Source organism: Rhinolophus sinicus, linkage group LG10 (genome assembly GCF_036562045.2).
Source record: "Rhinolophus sinicus isolate RSC01 linkage group LG10, ASM3656204v1, whole genome shotgun sequence".
In the NCBI taxonomy this organism is placed as follows: domain Eukaryota; kingdom Metazoa; phylum Chordata; class Mammalia; order Chiroptera; family Rhinolophidae; genus Rhinolophus; species Rhinolophus sinicus.
Window position 1 is genome coordinate 6614908 of NC_133759.1, and position 18245 is coordinate 6633152.

General features: G+C 51.9%; 4 protein-coding genes across 7 annotated transcripts in view; 3 read left to right on the forward strand and 1 right to left on the reverse strand.

The window, feature by feature from the left end:
- Positions 1-3094: 3094 nt before the first annotated feature.
- NICN1 (nicolin 1, tubulin polyglutamylase complex subunit) lies at positions 3095-7276 on the forward strand. Of its 3 annotated transcripts, none has more exons than XM_019723859.2 (6): positions 3095-3321; positions 4429-4605; positions 4860-4973; positions 5435-5506; positions 5798-5902; positions 5976-7276. In XM_019723859.2, exons 1-6 carry the CDS (start codon positions 3190-3192, stop codon positions 6015-6017), a joined length of 642 nt encoding a protein of 213 aa, XP_019579418.2. In that variant the 5' UTR covers positions 3095-3189; the 3' UTR covers positions 6018-7276. The 3 variants fall into 3 exon arrangements, with proteins under 3 accessions (XP_019579418.2, XP_074168446.1, XP_074168448.1); XM_074312345.1 differs by having other exon boundaries at positions 5795-5902; positions 5976-6162; XM_074312347.1 differs by lacking the exon at positions 3095-3321 and adding an exon at positions 3931-4068 and having other exon boundaries at positions 5795-5902; positions 5976-6162.
- A 181-nt stretch (positions 7277-7457) lies between these two features.
- AMT (aminomethyltransferase) lies at positions 7458-12466 on the forward strand. 2 transcript variants are annotated; one of them, XM_019723858.2, is made up of 9 exons: positions 7461-7877; positions 7980-8147; positions 8682-8762; positions 9594-9725; positions 10133-10211; positions 10502-10647; positions 10732-10912; positions 11289-11444; positions 11546-12466. In XM_019723858.2, exons 1-9 carry the CDS (start codon positions 7593-7595, stop codon positions 11722-11724), a joined length of 1407 nt encoding a protein of 468 aa, XP_019579417.1. In that variant the 5' UTR covers positions 7461-7592; the 3' UTR covers positions 11725-12466. The 2 variants fall into 2 exon arrangements, with proteins under 2 accessions (XP_074168445.1, XP_019579417.1); XM_074312344.1 differs by lacking the exon at positions 11289-11444 and having other exon boundaries at positions 7458-7877; positions 11546-11871.
- A 375-nt stretch (positions 12467-12841) lies between these two features.
- Positions 12842-16160, reverse strand: TCTA (T cell leukemia translocation altered). The gene is made up of 3 exons (XM_019723863.2): positions 15723-16160; positions 15321-15375; positions 12842-14217 (listed from the first exon to the last, which is right to left on the reverse strand). The coding sequence occupies exons 1-3, from the start codon at positions 15943-15945 to the stop codon at positions 14175-14177; spliced, it is 321 nt and encodes a 106-aa protein (XP_019579422.1). The 5' UTR covers positions 15946-16160; the 3' UTR covers positions 12842-14174.
- The window catches only part of RHOA (ras homolog family member A), a 50731-nt gene continuing 48589 nt past the window's right edge, over positions 16104-18245 (forward strand). The window contains exon 1 of the mRNA XM_019723861.2: positions 16104-16550. The gene's annotated coding sequence lies outside the window, so the exon portion shown is untranslated. The remainder of the gene's footprint in view (positions 16551-18245) is intronic.

An 18245-nucleotide genomic window follows, 5' to 3' on the forward strand; every position in this document is an offset into this window, starting at 1 on the left:
ACAGTACACTCTTTTTTTGTTTTTTAATTTATTTTTTTTCAATTACAGTTGACATTCAGTATTATTTTGTGTTAGTTTCAGGTGCACAGTATAGTGGTTAGGCATTTATACAATTTTTCCCCCCTTCTTTCGCCTCCTCCCCCGCCCCCCACTCCAGTTTAAGCCGTTGTTTCTCAGTCTAGTTGTGTAGAACACAGCTCCCTGGCCCATGCTGGTATTATGAGCCTTGTGTTCCCCCAGGCTGAGGCAGTCGGTCACCATCCTTGGTTGGTCGCTCACTGCAGCCAGTGACGGCACTCAGCAGCCCACGGCCACTCACGCTGGCTGCCGGCCACTCACCTTTCTATAGGTTAATAAAAAGCTAGTAAATAAAGAGAATATCATTGTACTTTGGATTTGGTTTGTAACTTCTCTCTTTTTTTATATGACTTAAAAGGCAAATGCATAACATAAAACAACAATTAAAAATCTATGTCAGTCATAAAATGTATAACGATGTAATTTGTGACAATGACAATATAAAGGGGGAAAAACAGATGTATGGGAGCAAGGAGTTTATATACTATTGAAACTAAGTTGGTATTATTTAAACTAGCTTGTTATAAATTTAAGATGTCAATTGGAATCCCAAGTTATCTGCTAATAGTTTAAAAATCTACAAAAAAAGGAAAGAAGGGAATCAGGGTGGTACACTACAAAAAAAAAAATCAACTAAATACAAAAAGGCAGAAATGGAAGAAGTGAGGAACAAAAAAAAAATCCATTAAATATACAGAAAACAAATAGCTAAATGTCACAAGTAAATCCTTTATCAGTAATCACATTAAATGTAAATGGATTAAACTTTCCTATTAAAAGACAGATTGCTAGATTGGATTTAAAAAACCAAGATCTATCTATATGCTATCTACAAGAGACTCACCTTAGATATAAGGACCAAAAGAGGTTGAAAGTAAAAGGGTGGAAAAATATATTCCATGTGAATAGTAACCAAAAGAGATCTGTGTGGCTATGTTATTGTAAGACAAATTAGACATAAGTCAAAACAGGTTACAAGAGACAAAGAAGGAAATATATTGATAAAAGGTATAATACATCAAGAAGATATAAAAATTATAAACATATATACGTCTAACAACAGAGCCCAAAAATACATGACGTAAAATTGACAGAATTGAGAGAAATCGTTCTGCAATAATAATTAGAGACCTCAATACTCAAACTTTTAATAATGGATAGAACAACCAGACAGAAGGAAGGAAATGGAGGACTTGAACAATGCTGTAAACCAACTCGACCTAATACACTCCACCCAACAACAGAATACACATTCTTCTCAAATCCATATGGAACATTATCCAGGATAGACCATATATTAGAAACAAAACAAGTCCTAAGAAATTTTAAAAGATTGAAATTATATATAGTGTCCTTTCTCATCACAATAAATGAAACTAGAAATAAGTAAGAGAAGGAAAACAAAACAAAACAAAAGTCACAAATATGTAGACATTTTCAAACAGTTTTATGTGTCAACTTGACCATGGGTTATATAGACATTTAGCCAAACATTCTGACTGTGTGTCTGTGAGGGTGTTTCTGTGTGAGATTAACATTTGAATAGACTGTGTCAAGCACTTTGCTCTCTCTAATATGGGTGGGCCTCATCCAATCAAATTGCAAATCTGAATAGAACAAAAAAGCTGAGAAAGAGGAAACTCCTCTTCCCTGATTGTTTGAGCCAGAACTTTGGTCTTTTCCAGCCTTTGGATCTGAACTGAAACATCCCCTCTTCTTGGGTCAAGTTTCTGATCCAGGTGGGGAAAGCTCCTAGCAATGTTGAACTAACAAAGCAGGATAATAATAGTAACAATAACAATAACCACTAAGTCATCTGTTGATAGACACTTGGATTTGTTAATTTTTTATTGTTGAGTAAGTAGTATTGGACATTTGAATTATTTCCAAATTTTGGCTGTTGTGAATAAAGCCCTTGGGTGGACATATGCATTCATTTTTCTTGGGCAAATACTTAGGAGTATAATGGCTGGTCCATAACGTAGGTGTAAATTTAGTTTTTAAAGAACTGCCACACTTTTTCAAAACGGCCAGAAATTGAGGAATTGGGTTACGCTTACCAGCACTCTACATCGTTGCCAGTTGTGGGGACAGAGCCAGGAGGTGCAGTTTCCAGTTTCCAGGCTCTCGGCCTCACGTGGCAAGGTGCTGGCTCAGGTAGTAAATGGCCATCAACTGTGATTGGATGGCCATCAGCTGTGGCTAGTTGGCCGTCAGCTGTAACCAGTGAACCATTGGCCCCTAATATAGCTGCTGTGGCTACCCTAGCCGAAAATTGGGGCTAGCAAGAGGATGGTGGCTGAACTAGCAAGAATGGACTGCAGCTAGCAAGTGGGGTTGGTTGGTTGGCAGAAAAGCGGTCGGCAGGTTGCAGCTAGTGTGGCTCCTGCTTCCTGTGTCTCCAACCCAGCCGCCAGAGAGAATATAATGGTATGACTCTCCTATTTATGGCTCCGTGGGTGTTCCTTTTTGGCCTCACCATATCCTGCGTTCTTATGTGGGGAGTGGGACCAGAGACACCACACACCACCCTGCATGGCACCAGTCTTTAATTTTACTTAGCCTGTTTTTCAGTGGCTGTGTGGGGGCTCTAATTTGTATTTCCCTGATTAATAATCATGTTAAGCATTTCTCATGGGCTTATTGTCTACTTATCTTTTGTGAATTACCGTATCTGTTCAAATCCTTCCCTTGTTAAAAAAAAGTAGTTAAAAATACATCTATTTTTGCAACTAATGTCGGCCAGGCACTTATGATGATTTGTGCTCATGGTTTTACACACTTAACTGACGCCCGCCCTGCACAGAGGAAGTAACGGAGGGAGACCCAGGGTCCGTTTAGCCACATAACCGCTTAGCTACAGAACCGCTGTGCCATTTCTGGGCAAGGTCCGGAGTGGCTCTCGAAGGCCTGCGCGGTGATTGGCTGAAGGAGCACTTCCGCAGGCACTTCCGACTCCCGGCCCGCCCTGAGCATTGGTGATTGGCTGGGCTTGCGAAGCACGCATCCTCCCGGGAGTTGTAGTTTTTGGGGCTTGGCTGGGGACGCCGGGAAAGACCAGTGGTCCCAGGCCAGGATCGGCGTCTGTGCTTGCTCCTGGCCGCTGGCACCATGTCCCGCGTGTTGGTGCCCTGCCATGTGAAAGGCACCGTGGCCCTGCAAGTGGGCGATGTGCGGACCTCCCAAGGCCGGCCTGGCGTGCTGGTTATCGATGTCACCTTCCCCAGCGTCGCGCCCTTCGAGGTGAGCTAGCCCTGTGGGCGCGACCGGGGCTTCTGGGCGGGGCTGACCTGGGAACTCGGGCGTGTCCCAGGCATTGAATCTTTTAATAAAGCCTCAATACTGGCCTCGCCCTTGCGAATCAGTTAACCATTTATTCCTTCAGTTAACACATATTTACTAGGACGCAGTTTCTTGTCCTGTTCTCTACACCATCTTTCCCCCAGGTCCAGGGCAGCGCTGACAGGGAAGTGCCAAGATACATAGTAGGCTAGGTACTGGAAATACAATTGTGCACCAAATATAGGGAGAGGTCATTTTGTCCCTGGCCACTGGGTGGGGATCATTACACAATAAGTTACCCCAAAATCTGCCTCCTGCTCATTCCTACAGTCCTTGCCGTAGGTCAGGTTCAACTCATCCCTCATCAGGATCTTCCCAGTGGCTCATTTTCAATCTCTAATTGCACTTCCGCATCAGTTGGCAGAGTGACTGGACACTGCAGGACCTCAACACAGAAGACAAAGTCCACTTTCTGGTGGCCTGGCATTCAGGGCCACTCTGTGTGCTCTGCCTGCCTCTCGGCCCCATGCACTTTGTCCTATAGAGTGTGGTTCTTCCCCAAGCTGTTCCTTACTGTACACTGGGAAATTTCATTAAAGGACCCAACCCTCGAAATCCCGATTCAGGATTCAGTAGGTCTGGGGTGGAGCCTGTACACCTATGTATTTTTCAGAAACTTTCTTAGGTGATTCTGAGGAGCGTCCAGTGGTAAGAACAGCTGTAGCAAGGCTGAATTACTCAATGTTATATGCTACTTTTACATTCTCTGCCTTTCCTTTCTTGGTGCACTTGGTGAACTCTTCCCCCTTCAGGCCTCATCTGTACACTTTCTGTCTCCTCTAGAGTTAGGGCTCTGACCTCTGGCAACGTCTTGGGCATGTGGCAAGATCTGTGGTTGTGGTTTATATGACTGTGATCTCCTCTAGGAAAATTGTCTTTGGGCCCCAGAGGATACTTGTTAGATTGGTAGAAGAGAACATTCCCAAGGGCAGGAGGAGATGATGCCTTTGAGCGTCTTGGGCCCTGGGCCTGGGTCTGATTCGTCACGGTGGACTATGTGTGCTCTAGTTGCAGGAGATCACGTTTAAGAATTACTACACAGCCTTTCTGAGCATCCGTGTTCGCCAGTATACCTCGATGCACACGCCAGTCAAGTGGGTGACCTGCCTGCGGGACTACTGCCTGATGCCTGACCCACACAGTGAGGAGGGAGCCCAGGAGTATGTATCGCTGTTCAAGCACCAGGTCAGCTGGGACTCGTGGCCTGTCAGCCCAGATGAGGGCTCACAGGGGGCCTGGGAATGAGACCAGGATACCAGGAGGGAAGAAGGGGGACAAAGCTGGCCTGGGCTATGGCTCTTTGGGAAGTACCTTGGAGGGACTACTGTTCTTTCCTTCCCAAAGGCCTGGGAGACAGCAGCTTGGCTCACTGCTTGTTGGGAGGCTCCTGGGCAGTGAGCTGGGGCCTCGCTGGGTCCTTATCTGTGTGTATGTGTCAGATGCTGTGTGACATGTCCAGAGTAATGGAGCTGCGCCTGATTCTGCGACAGCCGTCACCACTGTGGTTGTCTTTCACAGTGGAGGAGCTGCAGATCTACCAGCAGGGACCGAAGGTAAGTGACTAGCGCAGAGGTGTTGGCTGGCCTTTTCCCCAGGAGGATCCTAATTATGGCTGGGAGAACTGGGGGTGGGGGTGGGAGTGGATGGGTAAGGATGGTGAGACCCAGAAAGAGGCCTTCATGGAAGTTAGCCAGGTGTGAATGCTGGAAACTCATGATGCGAGGTGAGGCCATGTGCCTCTATCCCCTAACCTTTGGGGCTACCTGCCTCTTTCAGAGCTGGAGCCTTCAGGTGCTGGGAGATACTTCTCTTCCTTGTGTTCCTAGGGCCTCCTTCTGCATAGCAGAAGAGCTTAGGTAGTCTGACTGCCTCTTGGGCCTCTGTGGACCCCTGAACAGGATTTTCCCAGTGTCCGAGGCGCAGTGGCCCTTCTCTCTGCTCCCAGGACCTTGGAATCTAGTCTCAGGGCTCTCCTCCTCTGCCTGTCTCAGAGCAGTATGCCTTTGCTTTGCAGAGTCCTTCCATGACCTTTCCCAAGTGGCTATCCCACCCAGTGCCTTGTGAGCAGCCCGCTGCCCGCCTTGAGGTAAGCCCTCACCCTGAGTAAGAACCGTGTATGAATAGCTCTCTTGTATGAATAGGGCCCTTGGTTCACTCTGTGCCATCTTTCTCCTGGATGTTCTATGGGATTTGAGGCATTTCTGTGTGGGGTTGGGCCACTTCCTTCACATCAGGCCCCAACCTCATGTTTCACAAGTCATCTGGGAATGTTACTGGTCTCAGCTATAGGGTTCCATAGCCCTACTTGGCTTCTCTGGAGCTGTAAGAGCACTGCTTGGGAGAGACCCATAGCCACTGACCCTTCCTTCTGGAGCAGGGTGTCCCAAACCCCAGCAGCGTATCCTCTGAGGTGCAGCAGATGTGGGCACTGACGGAGATGGTCCGGGCCAGTCACACCTCCACAAAGATCGGCCGCTTTGATGTAAGTGATCACTTCCTCTGCTTGGCTTTCATCACCCTGAGCGGGTCAGATCTGATGGTCTTTTGTGTTGCAGGTGGATGGCTGTTATGACCTGAACTTGCTCTCCTACACTTGAGCTGTGGCTCTTAACCAAGATGTTGACCTTCCGTGCCCGTCCAGGCCTGGTTTGGGCCACCAGAGGCCGAAGTGCTTTCCCTGTGCATTCCAAATGTTGCCCGCATGTCTGTTCTGTCTGGGCCACATTCATAGATTGAAGATTCTTGGGGGCTTGGGCTCACTGTGTTGCTTCAGCACGAGCTCCCAGTGAGGGTACACTGTCCTCACCTGACTGCAACCCGAAACGCCTCCTTTTCCTGCCCTAAAAACTCTTCAGTTCTACTTACTAAGAATCCCTATGTGCCCTCTGCCCTCCTGCTGATGTGCACACGCCTGTCTTCTGCCTGCTCCCTCACCTGAGTGCAGTGGGCGGGAACCTGTCCTATCTAGCTAGCCTTGGAAGGCTGCTGTAGCCATGGCACTCTTGTAACTTGGAAGCTTGAGGGAGAAACAGCCCCATTTCTTCCTTCTGCACCCCCTATTGGTCTTCTTTCCCTTTGTGTTATGCCCACAAAAAGAAATTTCCTGTCTAAACTGCTGCTTCCTTCCTAGGGAGCAAAGCTGGGGATTTGGGCTGCCCAAGTCCCTTGGTCTCTGATCTGGCACCTGGATGTGTGTTCCAATGGGTCTGCCCATCCATCTTGGGCAGGTGCCCCTGTGAAGGCTGGGGCCTGAGAGTGAGTCCTGAAAGCTGGTGGCCGTCTAACATAGCCCAAAGCACATCCTCGTCCTTTCTTCCAGGCGCTCCCTTCCAAAAGTCATGCTCAGTGTGGTGAGGGATCATAGTGGGGGGTGGGGGGGTGGGTCCAGGTGAGGTGTTCTCACTGATGTCTTTTAAAAAGCTAAGTTCCTCTACATCCCCAGGCCAGCTGCTGAATAAGGCAGATTATTCTTCCTTATAAGAAAATCCTGCTTCTCTCTGGTGTTTCCTGGCTTTGCCCTTTGGGGTTGAGATAGTACTGCAATATGTGTTGGACCTGGAAAATTGGACGTTTGCGTAGCTTGGCAACTTTCTGGGGGAAGGTTAGCCCTCTGCTCTCACCTGTCAGGGTTCTTGCAGGTGGCACCTTTCCCTGCCAGGACATTTACTTAGCTCCATTCAGCTTTTGCTGAGAGGATAATGACCATAGTCCTGTGCTCAGGGAGTAGTGGCCCTCTGTGTGTGTGAGAGGGGAGGTCCCTGGAGTGGCAGGGACTGTGCTTCATTCACAGCTGTGTCCCCAGCACCTAGCACGGGGCCTCTCGTGCAGCAAGATCAATAAATATTTGTGGAATACATGACTGTGCTGGCTGCCTGTGTCCGCCCAGTGGGAGAGCTGGAGACCCTCACTCACATGAGGCCAGGTGACTCCATCTGGTGCTCTACCAGCCAGGCTGGCTCTCCCTCCAGTGTCCTCTCCACCCCTTCCCCTCCCATTTGACCTTACTCTCCTGATGTCCTAAATATGCAATTCTGTCCTCTCAGCCCTTTGCTGAACTTTGGCCCCTGGAGGCAGGACGGTGAGCAGTGGGAGGGGAGGTCAAGCCCCCAGCTGTGATTCTGAGCAGCTTAAAGGGTTTGGACCCAAGCCCAGTCCGCCCTCATCAGCTGTTAATGCCTGGGGCTGTTTCCCTGCAGCCAGGACCCATTGTACTGTGTGCTCAAAAGCCCCGCCTGCTCTTGGGGTTGCCCGCCCCTATTCTGATCCCCTTTGTGGGAGACTTGACTAAGCCAGCCCGGACTACATCTCCCAGCGTGCCTGACAGAGTGGTGGCCTCTGTGCGTCGGCTACACTGGTCGCCGGTAACAATGCAGCGAGTAGTGAGCATGGTGGCCCGCCTGGGCTTGCGTGGGCAGCCTCTCCCCTCGGTCCTGGGCCGTCCGCTCAGTGGCTCACAGGTGGGATAGAGGGTGCTGGGGCATGATGCTAATCTTGAAGGGTGGGGGAAGGAGGGGGCTGGGGGCTGGGACCCTGGTGGCACTGAGCCCGGCCGCCCGCAGGATGTGCTCCGCAGGACACCCCTCTATGACTTTCACCTGGCCCGTGGCGGGAAGATGGTAGCGTTCGCAGGCTGGAGTCTGCCAGTGCAGTACCAGGACAGCCACGTTGACTCACACCTACACACACGCAGGCACTGCTCGCTCTTTGATGTGTCCCACATGCTACAGGTGAGCCAGGGGAGCAAGCCAGTCTCTGGACCAGGGCTTCCTCCCCAGCCACAGTGGTGCAACCCTTAGCTTTGTTTGCTGGGAGCTGAATTCCAAGGGCCGCCATGTCAGAAGAGTTGGAGGTCTCGGGCGTCATCGGCTATGGCCCCCAGGAAATTAACTCAGAAGTTCTCCTGATCAGCTCCTCTCTAATCTTTCCAGCCTGCTCCCACTTAGTGGCGTGCCTTAATGTTCTGGGGTTTCCAGGGTTAGCACCCATTTTCATCCACTGTACTGGGTATTGGTTTGGAAAAGTGGGTATTTCAGGAAGGTACTGGGCCCTTTCAAATGCCCTCCTCCCCGATTGTACCCCCTCCCATATTGGCAGATGTTGGGGAATCAGAAAGTGTGGACTTCCACCTGCAGAACCAAAAGACTGGTCAGGCAGTTTGGCTGGGTGGGACGGTGCTGTGGTTGGCAGGAAGGATGCCTCCTTGCCTAGTGGCCTAGATTGGAGCTATTGCAGTGTCCTGAAGCTTTCGAACTCTTTCCCAGACCAAGATACACGGTTGTGACCGGGTGAAGCTGATGGAAAGTCTAGTGGTTGGAGATATTGCAGAGCTAAGGCCAAACCAGGTGGGCCCCTCTTCTCTCATTTCTGCTCAATGCGTGTTCTTAGTCATGAGCCAGCAAGCAGGCAGACTCCTTCCTTCAGGCTTGGGGGCCCAGTGATGGATCAGACATAGCTTCTCAGCTTGTATTCTTAGGGGACTGAGTCCCTGAGACATGGCCAGACACCCAACCATCTGCAGGGAGGGGCCTATCCTATCCTCACACATTAGGCTGGGATGCCAGAAACCCAGGTTTGTGTCCTGTTCTGTGACTTTCCGTGCGCCATAACCACTCACAATTGAAAGTCTGGTCCCTAAGGCTGCCTTTTCATCACCTATGAGCTTGTTAGGAATACACTCTCAGGCCCTGCTCCAGACCTGCTGAATCAGAACCTGCATTTTAACAAGATCCCCCAGGGATTCCTGTGACCTCTCAACCTCAGGCTTTTTGTCCATCCAGTGTGGAGGCTGAGGCCTGCCTCATAGTATTTTGGGGCATTGCTGCTGTGGAGCATATGAGATCAAGATGGACTTTGAAGCTTCCGTCTTGAGGTTTAGAGGATGCGCTGAGTTGTTCTAGGTCTGAGTGGGATAAAACAGCAAGTCCTGGGTATCCTGGATTAACAGTGACACAGGGCTCTCAGTACTGAGTAGGGAGGGGTGCAAATGTCCTCAGTGCATGAGGATCAAAAACTCTGGGCTTGGGCAGGGGCCTGAGCTGACCCACCCTTGTTCCTTGGATCTTCTCAGCCCTGTTCATGAGTTTGTGGTGGCTGAGTGGGCCCAGCTGTGTCTGACTCACACTTGACCTTGGTCTCGTGAACCTGGAGGCAAAGATGCTCCATTTTGGTGTTAGGGGACACTGTCGCTGTTTACCAACGAAGCTGGAGGCATCTTAGATGACTTGATTGTGACCAACACCTCTGAAGGGCACCTGTACGTGGTGTCCAATGCTGGCTGCTGGGACAAGGACTTGGCCCTAATGCAGGTACAGCCCCTGTGTTGTAGGTACCACCTTTGTCGTTCGCAGAACAGCGTCCTTGTTGTCCAGGACAGACCTGGAGTGGAAAAGGAACTCAGACAGTGGGTCTTTGAGTGAATGAACAGCAGGCCAGAGTGGGGCCTCCCTGGCGCATGCCAGGTTTCAGTGGTGGGGAAGTAGGGGGGTGAAGCTGACCCTGGCCCCTAAGTTAGCATCTTCTGGTGAGGGTGGAGGGCTGGAGCCGGGCATTAGAGCTGCGATTGGGTCACCACTTAGTAGCTACACAACCTTGTGACGGAACGATCCTACTCTGCCCAGCTCTGCAGCACCCAGCCCATGGCAAGTGCTCAGGAAGTGGCGTGGTGTTTCTGTCTTCCCAGAAGCTGATGTGGTGTCTCTGTCTTTCCTTTCAGGACAAAGTCAGGGAGCTTCAGAACATGGGCAGTGATGTGGGCCTGGAGGTGGTAGATAATGCCCTGCTAGCCCTGCAAGGTGAGTGGCCAGGTGCTGACCTTTGCTTTACTGGCTTCCTTGACTCTTCGCACAAAGGCCATACCAGGAGGAAGGTGTGGGTGCTGTGAGGTTTGTATGCTATATTCTAAGCTGGGTGTCATACCCTCCCTCTACCTGCCCCAAGACTTCATGCCATAGGCAAGAGCATCTTCTCCCACCTGCAGCAGAAGACTTGGTCAGGGCTTGTTCTGATCCCCGAATAAGGGCTACAGTTCAACTTTGAGGGGCACTGGGACCTGGACACTTGGTCACTGGCTCTCTGGGCCCAGGCCCCACTGTGGCCCAGGTGCTACAGGATGGCGTGGCAGATGACCTGAGGAAACTGCCCTTCATGACCAGTGCTGTGATGGAGGTGTTTGGCGTGTCCGGCTGCCGCGTGACCCGCTGTGGCTATACAGGAGAGGACGGTGTGGAGGTGTGTCAAAAAGTGGGTGCAGGGTAGTGCAGGGCACAGGACTCTGGGGCCAGCGGCCCACCTCCTCTCTGGTGTCCCATTCAGATCTCGGTGCCAGCAGCTGAGGCAGTCCGCCTGGCAAAAGCTCTGCTGGAAAACCCAGAGGTGAAGCTGGCAGGGCTGGCGGCCCGGGACAGCCTGCGCCTGGAGGCAGGCCTCTGCTTGTACGGGAATGACATCGACGAACACACCACACCTGTGGAAGGCAGCCTCAGCTGGACATTGGGTGAGCTGGGCTAGCACTCAGGGATGGGATGCTGAAGGCTGGAGTGGCTCTTAATGAGACCAGCCAGCCTGTGACTGCTCCCAAGGTTCTGTTGGCTGGAGCAAGTGACTCAACCTCCCCAGGTCTCCATTCCCTGAAGGTGCCACTATAGCTTTGCCCATTAGACACTGAGGACTCTCAGCAGGCTGAGGTGGGCAGCATGGCCTCCAAGACCAGGGGGCGGAAGGTGGGTGGCTGACTGACTATATAGCAGGGGAGGGATAGGGCCTGTGGGTGTCGAAGTGACAGGGTCCCTATGCCGAATAGATGTCGCTTGGGGTCCTTGTAGCCAGGAGTCGTATGGACTGTGGCTTGAGTCTGGTGTGTTATGTTTTAGGGAAGCGCCGCCGAGCTGCTATGGACTTTCCTGGAGCTGCAGTCATCATCCCCCAGCTGAAGGGCAAGGTGCAGCGGAGGCGTGTGGGGTTAATGTGTGAGGGAGCTCCTATGCGGGCACACAGCCCCATCCTGAGTACAGAGGGCACCGTGATTGGTGGGTGCATCAGGAAGGTTGGGGAGCCCTGTCCTTTCCCCAGGAGGGTTGGGGCACTGGATTGGCAGGGCAGGGCTGACACACGGCCTCTGTGTGGATAGGTACTGTGACCAGTGGCTGCCCCTCACCCTGCCTGAAGAAGAATGTGGCGATGGGTTATGTGCCTTCTGAGTACAGTCGGCCAGGTACCCGGCTGCTGGTAGAAGTACGGCGGAAACAGCAGACAGCTGTGGTTAGCAAGATGCCCTTTGTGCCCACAAACTACTACACTCTCAAGTGAGGATGGCTTCAGACCAGACCCTCCCCTCTAGGAGCCTTGCCCTGGAGGGCATTTTATAAGGGGTTAGCCAGGAAGCTGAAGCAGAGGGTAGGTGGCTAGGGTGCAGGCTGGTTCTGGTTGTCTGGTTAGGGGGGCCACACCACCTATACCCCCTCGTCCTTCCATTTCAATTCTCAGTGATGGACCAGCTCACCGAGTTCCTGTTTTAGCCCATGCTCCCACTGACCCCGCTCTTGCCTGCTGGAGGGCTATGAGAAGCACCAGTTCTGGTGTCTCTCCCTTCCACTCTGCCAGGTGCGGGTGCAGCAAAGTCTCCCCTCTAGGAGGCTAAAGCCTGCCTAACCTACCTCACCACTGTTTCTCACACTGCAAAGGGTTATTACGTTGGGCAGGGCTGGCCACCTCCTCCAGTTTACTTTCCATGAATGCAGACTGCTGCCTCTCCCTGGGCAGGAATGATTCCTGACTCACAGAGGGTTGGCCCAGGAGGGCTACTGTGCCTGGGTGTAAACGCGGGGATGGCCGAGGGGGCAGGCTCACTCTTCCACATTCCCAAGTTGGCCCAGCTTGCTGCCTAGTAGCAAACCATGCCAGGCTCACCACCTGTTCTGAGCCCCAGGGCTGTCGTAGGGCAGGCTGGGCCTTCTCCTTGGACTCGCCTTACCCTGCGCTGACCTTTGCCCCTGCATCCCATTACCAGACTCCACTGACTCCTAAAAAACATTAAACGAGCTTCCTTCTTGCCAGTCTCTACCTTCATTGTCTTTTGCCTACAGGGTTGCTGAGGTGCCAGGCCAATGCCTGACTTCCTGGCCTCTGAGACAGGCTCAGAGTGGGTTCCCCTTGAGAGGGATAGGTCTATAAGAACTAACAGAGATAGAGCCCACATTGGGCACACAGCACTGTTCCTTCCGGTAGCTGGTGTCACCTCTTCGGCCCACGCTCCCACCGACCCCACTCTTGTCTGCTGGAGGGCTGTGAGAAGCATCTGGTGTTTCCCCCTTCCATTGCAAGTCATTAATTTCTGGGTGCTGAGGGGCAACGGCCCTTGGGGTGTTCCCCCTCGTTTCCCCTGTGCATGCACACCCTTTTCCTGTCTGAATAACCACACCATTGATGCACTTCCATGTTTAATAAGCCATGTTTAATGAGCCTGGAGTGGAATGTGAGACCCTGATTCTGTGTGTGGTGTCAGTGGGTAGGCCTGGAGCTGCAAAACCATCATCCTGCCAACCAGAAGATAACTCTGGACTAAGTACTTGTGCAAGAGCTCAGCATTCCTATTTCCAGTGCACCTCGGCTGCAAAGGCTGCCAGATGGAAATGTGACATCCAACAGAGCGGAAGCAGGCAGCGGGACACGAGTAGCTGGTGGCCCAGCAGGAGCAGGTAGAAGTACATCCATCAGGAAAGGAGGCCAGTCTAGGGCCGCACTGCTTTCAGGAACTGCCATTTGCTACCCACACCTCTGGAAGCCCCCCTGGCCCACTGTGGAAGTAGCAGGCCTGCCGAGCCAGTGGCTCTTTCCTCTTAAGGGTTCTTTGGGGCTGAGAGGGTGCTAGTGGGGAGGAGCTGAGCCTGTGGGCTCTTACAATGAAGATCCTGAGGTTCCAGGTCAAGATGGGAAGTGATGAGGCTGCAGGGCAGGGTGGGGCCACTCTGCACCAACAGCTTAGCGTCCCAGCGGGCAGGGTTCACACCCACAACCCCATGGGCACTTACGTGGTGGGGGTGGGAGGTCACTCCTGGGGCTCAGCCTCTTTCAGACACCCGGCTTCCCTCCAAGAAGGATTGAGAGGAACATGAATATGATGCTTGGGAAAAGACAACTTCCACAGCCAGGCTCAGACGTGGAGAGCTCTGGATGCACCAGGGAGGTTGGTGTTTAGTACCTCCACATCTGGATGGTGCCAGCTGCCCCCTGCCTTATACTTGGATGTCCAGCTAAGTGACCATAGAGTATAAGGCTGTGTTCAAGCCAAGATTCTTGGCTCCTTGCCAACAAAGCAAAACCAAATTCAGGAAACCTGGGGCTTAGGGGAAAACAGACTTCCCTTACAAATCCCAGAGCTGGTCAACCTCAGGCTTCCTCTCGGACAAATCTCTATGGGGTCATATCCCAGGGGGATGGGTAGAGGGACAGGAAAAAGCCAAGACAGAAAATGGACCACGAGCCTTCCCAACCCAGAAGCTTCTCCTAAACTGACCCCTGAGAGAGGAGGAACATGCTTTCTCTCCTAAGGCCCCCGGATCAGGGTTGAGGCAAACTCTTCACTGGCCCAGTGCCTGGGGCTGCTGGAGGAAAGGCCAAGGGCAGTGGAGGCCCACCCCGGCAAGCACTGGAGTACTCCCTGACCCCCCTGCAGTCATCCCTGGGGTCTGGTTAGTAGAACCCAGTGTGGGAGCCAGCAGACCCGGTGATGTCCCTGGAGACCCCTCTGCTGCCTTCCCTTATTCTCTGTGGGTTTTGAGAGGTTCGTTTGCTGCTGTTTCCCTAAAAGTGATGGAGAGAAGAGAGGGGTTATTCCACGGGCAGCACAACAGTCTGAGACTGGCTTTCTCTAGCCCCTTCATAGGGGCTGAGCTGGGCTCAGTAAGGTCACACTACAATCTAAACCTCTCTGCTGAGCTCCCACAGCCCACAGTGGGCCCACCACCTTTCCCCTGTAGACCTGTTTTTTCTTCTGGTTCCCCACCTTATGATGGGGATGGTTCCCATCCTTCCCCATTCGCCCAAGAAAAAAACTTGGGCAGTGGCAGGCCTCCTATCTGGCCTCCTGCTCTCTCCGTTGGCCTCCTTTATGTACTTGCCATGAGGCAGGCAGACAATAAGGCAAATTAGGTTAGGTCATGGCCTAATCGTGGCTGAGTCCTTTAATAGCTCCCAAAAGTCTAGCGCTTTGCAGGTCCCTCCATGCCTTCATGCAGCACATCCTTGTCTGTTTTTCCAATATGTCACCCTTGCATTACCTCCGGGCCTTTTTCTAGCCATTCTCTTTGCCTGGTACACTTTACCACCCCTTACGTAGCCTTTGCCCTCCGCTTAGGTGTCTCTCTTGGGAGAAATCTTCTCTGACCATCTTCATCCCTGCACTGCTGCCCTCCCCTTTCAAATATCTGGCTCCCCCTGTGAGTAGGGCCTGGGTTGTCCTTGTTCTCTGGACCTAGCATGGCTCCTCCCATGTGGAAGGAGCTCAGAGAGCAGCTGAATGAATGCCCTGATTAATAAGTTCATGTTTCACAGATGAGCCCGCTCACCCTGATGAGGCCAGTTGGTACGGAGGATGGTACAGTTGGTACTAAGGACAGAGGCTGCCACCTTTCCAACTAGGGGCTTTCAGTGGAGTGGAATCCAAGGGACTTGACATTTCTTCTCTGAAATTGTCACAATAACACCACCCACCCCACAGATTGCTGAACAACATCCTGACGGACTGTTCAGATATCATTGTCACTTGAAGCCTGAGCTCTATTTGTCAGCCTGCTGCAAAGGCCACAAAGCTGGTGAATTACCCTGGGCACTCTCGTCCCGTCCCCAGCACAGGAGTGTCCTCTGCCTGCCAGGCATGGGGTTGAGATGGCAACAGATTTACTCACCACGAAGGGAAATGCGTGGAGCCATCAGGTGTGGATCCGTTCTGGCCGCCCAGACCTGGGGGCAGGAACACATCCAGAGCTGCAGCAGGTTGGCTTAGGGACCTGAGCAGGCATCAGCCCAGGTCAGGTTAGAGGCTAGTGGTATTTGGAGAGTCTGGTGGGAGACCTAAGGGGCTAGTGGTATTGTCCCATGAGGGTTTAAGGTAAGAATTATGATGTGATGGGTGGACTGGTAGGGTTTCTGGCGTGAAATGGTATGTTGGCATTAGTTAAGAGTACAGCGTTAAGTTGCGAAAGGCTCTTAGGGGACCAGTGGTAGTCTAAGGGGGTTCTGGGGAGCCCAATGGTACAGTCCTGAGGGGTGGGGGCGGCCAGTTCACGGAAGTTGGTGGGGAGCCTCACCTGGGCGGTGATATAGCCCGGTCACCGTACTCCCGTAGAACCCCCACGCCAGCTGGATGCCCAGGAGACTTAACACCAACCACAGCAGCAGCAGCTTGAAGAGGGTCACGCGCATGTCCTGCGCCTCCCACTCCCGCAGGAACTCGCTGCCCAGGTCGCCCAGGACGCCTAGCACCGTGGCCGGCAGAGCTTGCAAGGACTGCCCGGACCAGGAATCCGCCATGATTGGCCTGCGTCCCACCCGGAGGACTGTCACCGTAGTTCCCACAGCGCAGGCGTCTGGTCTTCCGGGACCAAGCCCGTTAGGGCGCACGCGTGAACCCAGGCAAGGCAAGCCTACCTCGCCCGCGCGCAGAGTTGGCAGTTTGGGAGGAGTAGTAGAACCGCGCACGCGCAACTAGCCCCACCCTGCTCACTTAAAGGATGAGTGACTCGAGCTGTACAAAATAGCAACCATGTCTTTTATAGCCCCGGAGTTCCCGTGATGCCTCACGCGGTTGCAATTATTGGTTAAGCGCCTTGCTGTTAGGGCGTGGACGCGCTCCTGAGCAATCGTGGCTGAGCTGTGAATGCGCGCGCGTGCGCGGGGCCGCGACTGGGGCCAGCTCGAGCCCGCTGGGCAAGCGGGGGCGCGCACGTCGCTCACCGCCTTCCCACCGCCACCCGCCCTCGCTCGCTCGCGCTCCCCTCCCGCCGCCCGCCGTCCTCCGTCGGTTCTCTCGTTAGTCCGCCGCCACCTCCTCAGCCACCCGCCCTAGTCTCCGAGCTTGCGACTCGCGGACAAGCGTCCTCGGCGCGCAGAGGCCGGACTCGGAGTCGTTGCCTGAGGTAAGTGAGAAGGTTTCCTCCTGGCGTCGCGGCCCCTCGGGCCCGCCCGCCCCGCACTCTTCCGGCCGCCCTCCCGCCGCCCCGCCGCGGCCGCGCCCCACCTGCTGCTCTCGGCTGGCCTCCCCTGGCCCCTGACCCTGACTCCGGGTCCGGACCCCGCTCCCCGAAACGGCGGCCCCGCCCGCGTAGTCCCCGGAAGCGCGCCCCGGGGCCTCCCGCGCCCCTTCCCCCGCCCCACCAGGCCTGGTGGAGACCAAGTCGCCCGCCGGCGGTCCCCGGCGCTTCCTCTCTCACGGCGGTGCGGGGCAGGGCGGGGGCTCTGAGCCGGGCCCCACAGCCGCTCGGTGCAGCCAGCCACTGCGAAGCGCGTGTGGCTGTCCGAGTTGAAATGGGAAAGAAACTCTTTACAACTCCATTTTGGCCTTTACATGTAATGTGAAACATGAATCACCGTTTTATACTGCGTGAAGTCCAGTTATATTAAGTAGATTTTCTTTTTCAATGCTGTATTTTTGGAGATTGTGTAAGTATTAATAAAAGATAGTGTTGAAATCTTGGGGGTTAGAATTCTTAGCTATTGCAAAGAAGGAAAATATCCATTTAAAAATATTTTTCATGATTTAAGCTATGTTGCATCAAAATAGTATTAATTTGCAATGTTGTCTAGTCTAAGTTACTACCTTGACTAGGAATCACCCAAACTATCTGTTCTTAGTTAACCGATTAGAACCAGTTACAAGTCGTCTTCATTATATAGCACTATTTGCACTCAAATTTATTTGGTCAAAATCGTGTTTATTAGTTTATGATGGAAAATTGGCATTTTAATCTCAGAATTGGTTCCACTTGTGTTTTTTAATGGTCCTGACTTAAAATCTTAACCACTTTTGTGTCTTCACAAGTAAATGTTTCTTGCAGGTGTGTAATCAGGTTATGTTCCTCCCTGCCAGATCTGAAGGGGAAAAACACTTTAAAAAAATTATTTAATGTTGTATGTTGTGAGAATTTTTCAACCACTTAGTGTCACATACCCAAATGTATAATATGTGAAGTGACATTGCATGATTGTCACTTTAGACATGGCTAAAATTGGTAGAGATACTGTTTTGAGTATTTGGCACAAGTGACATTGTTTGGACTGAATATACAAAACTAGCTCTTAATTTGAAGGATAACTTCTTGAAGGATCTCTTTTGGTAAATTGTCTTTGTACAACACCACTGGTGGCTCTTGAGGACATAAAATATGTAAGCTGGAACTTGCTTAGAGTCAAAGTCTAGTCCTAGACTTACAGCCTCTGTTCTCATAAAAACCTGTATTGGAGGAAGGGAGTAGGACTCCACTGACTTTTTTCATAGATCCAGAATTTTAGACCTGAACGGAAGCTTCAGGATTTATAGTCCAACCCTATTGGCAGATAAGGAAATTGAGTCCCAGAAGCTTAAGTAAATTTCCCAAGGTCAAATGTCTAGTCAAGTGTAGGCCACAACTATTTTCTCTGTAAGGTATTCTCCATGTACTCCCAAACATCTTGTTTAGTGTCAGCTTAGGGAAGCTGAAATTCAGGACTTAACAACTTATTCCAATGTGCTCTCCTTTTATATATTGCTGATTTTATATATATTGGGAGAATCTGAAGAATTCATTTTCCAAACAAATTTCAGGTATTGAGCTAAAGCACTCTTTTCTCTGTAA

Excerpts from the sequence above, each read along its gene's own strand:
- NICN1 (XM_074312345.1), top strand. The coding sequence starts at position 3,190 with ATGTCCCGCGTGTTGGTGCCCTGCCATGTGAAAGGCACCGTGGCCCTG. Across the intron at positions 3,322-4,428 it reads CCAGCGTCGCGCCCTTCGAG|TTGCAGGAGATCACGTTTAA; the intron begins GTGAGCTAGCCC and ends TGTGTGCTCTAG. Across the intron at positions 5,507-5,794 it reads AGCCCGCTGCCCGCCTTGAG|CAGGGTGTCCCAAACCCCAG; the intron begins GTAAGCCCTCAC and ends TTCCTTCTGGAG.
- AMT (XM_019723858.2), top strand. The coding sequence starts at position 7,593 with ATGCCTGGGGCTGTTTCCCTGCAGCCAGGACCCATTGTACTGTGTGCT. Across the intron at positions 8,148-8,681 it reads ATGTGTCCCACATGCTACAG|ACCAAGATACACGGTTGTGA; the intron begins GTGAGCCAGGGG and ends ACTCTTTCCCAG. Across the intron at positions 10,913-11,288 it reads CAGCCTCAGCTGGACATTGG|GGAAGCGCCGCCGAGCTGCT; the intron begins GTGAGCTGGGCT and ends GTTATGTTTTAG.
- TCTA (XM_019723863.2), bottom strand. The coding sequence starts at position 15,945 with ATGGCGGATTCCTGGTCCGGGCAGTCCTTGCAAGCTCTGCCGGCCACG. Across the intron at positions 15,376-15,722 it reads CGGGCTATATCACCGCCCAG|GTCTGGGCGGCCAGAACGGA; the intron begins GTGAGGCTCCCC and ends TCCTGCCCCCAG. Across the intron at positions 14,218-15,320 it reads TCCACGCATTTCCCTTCGTG|GGAAACAGCAGCAAACGAAC; the intron begins GTGAGTAAATCT and ends CATCACTTTTAG.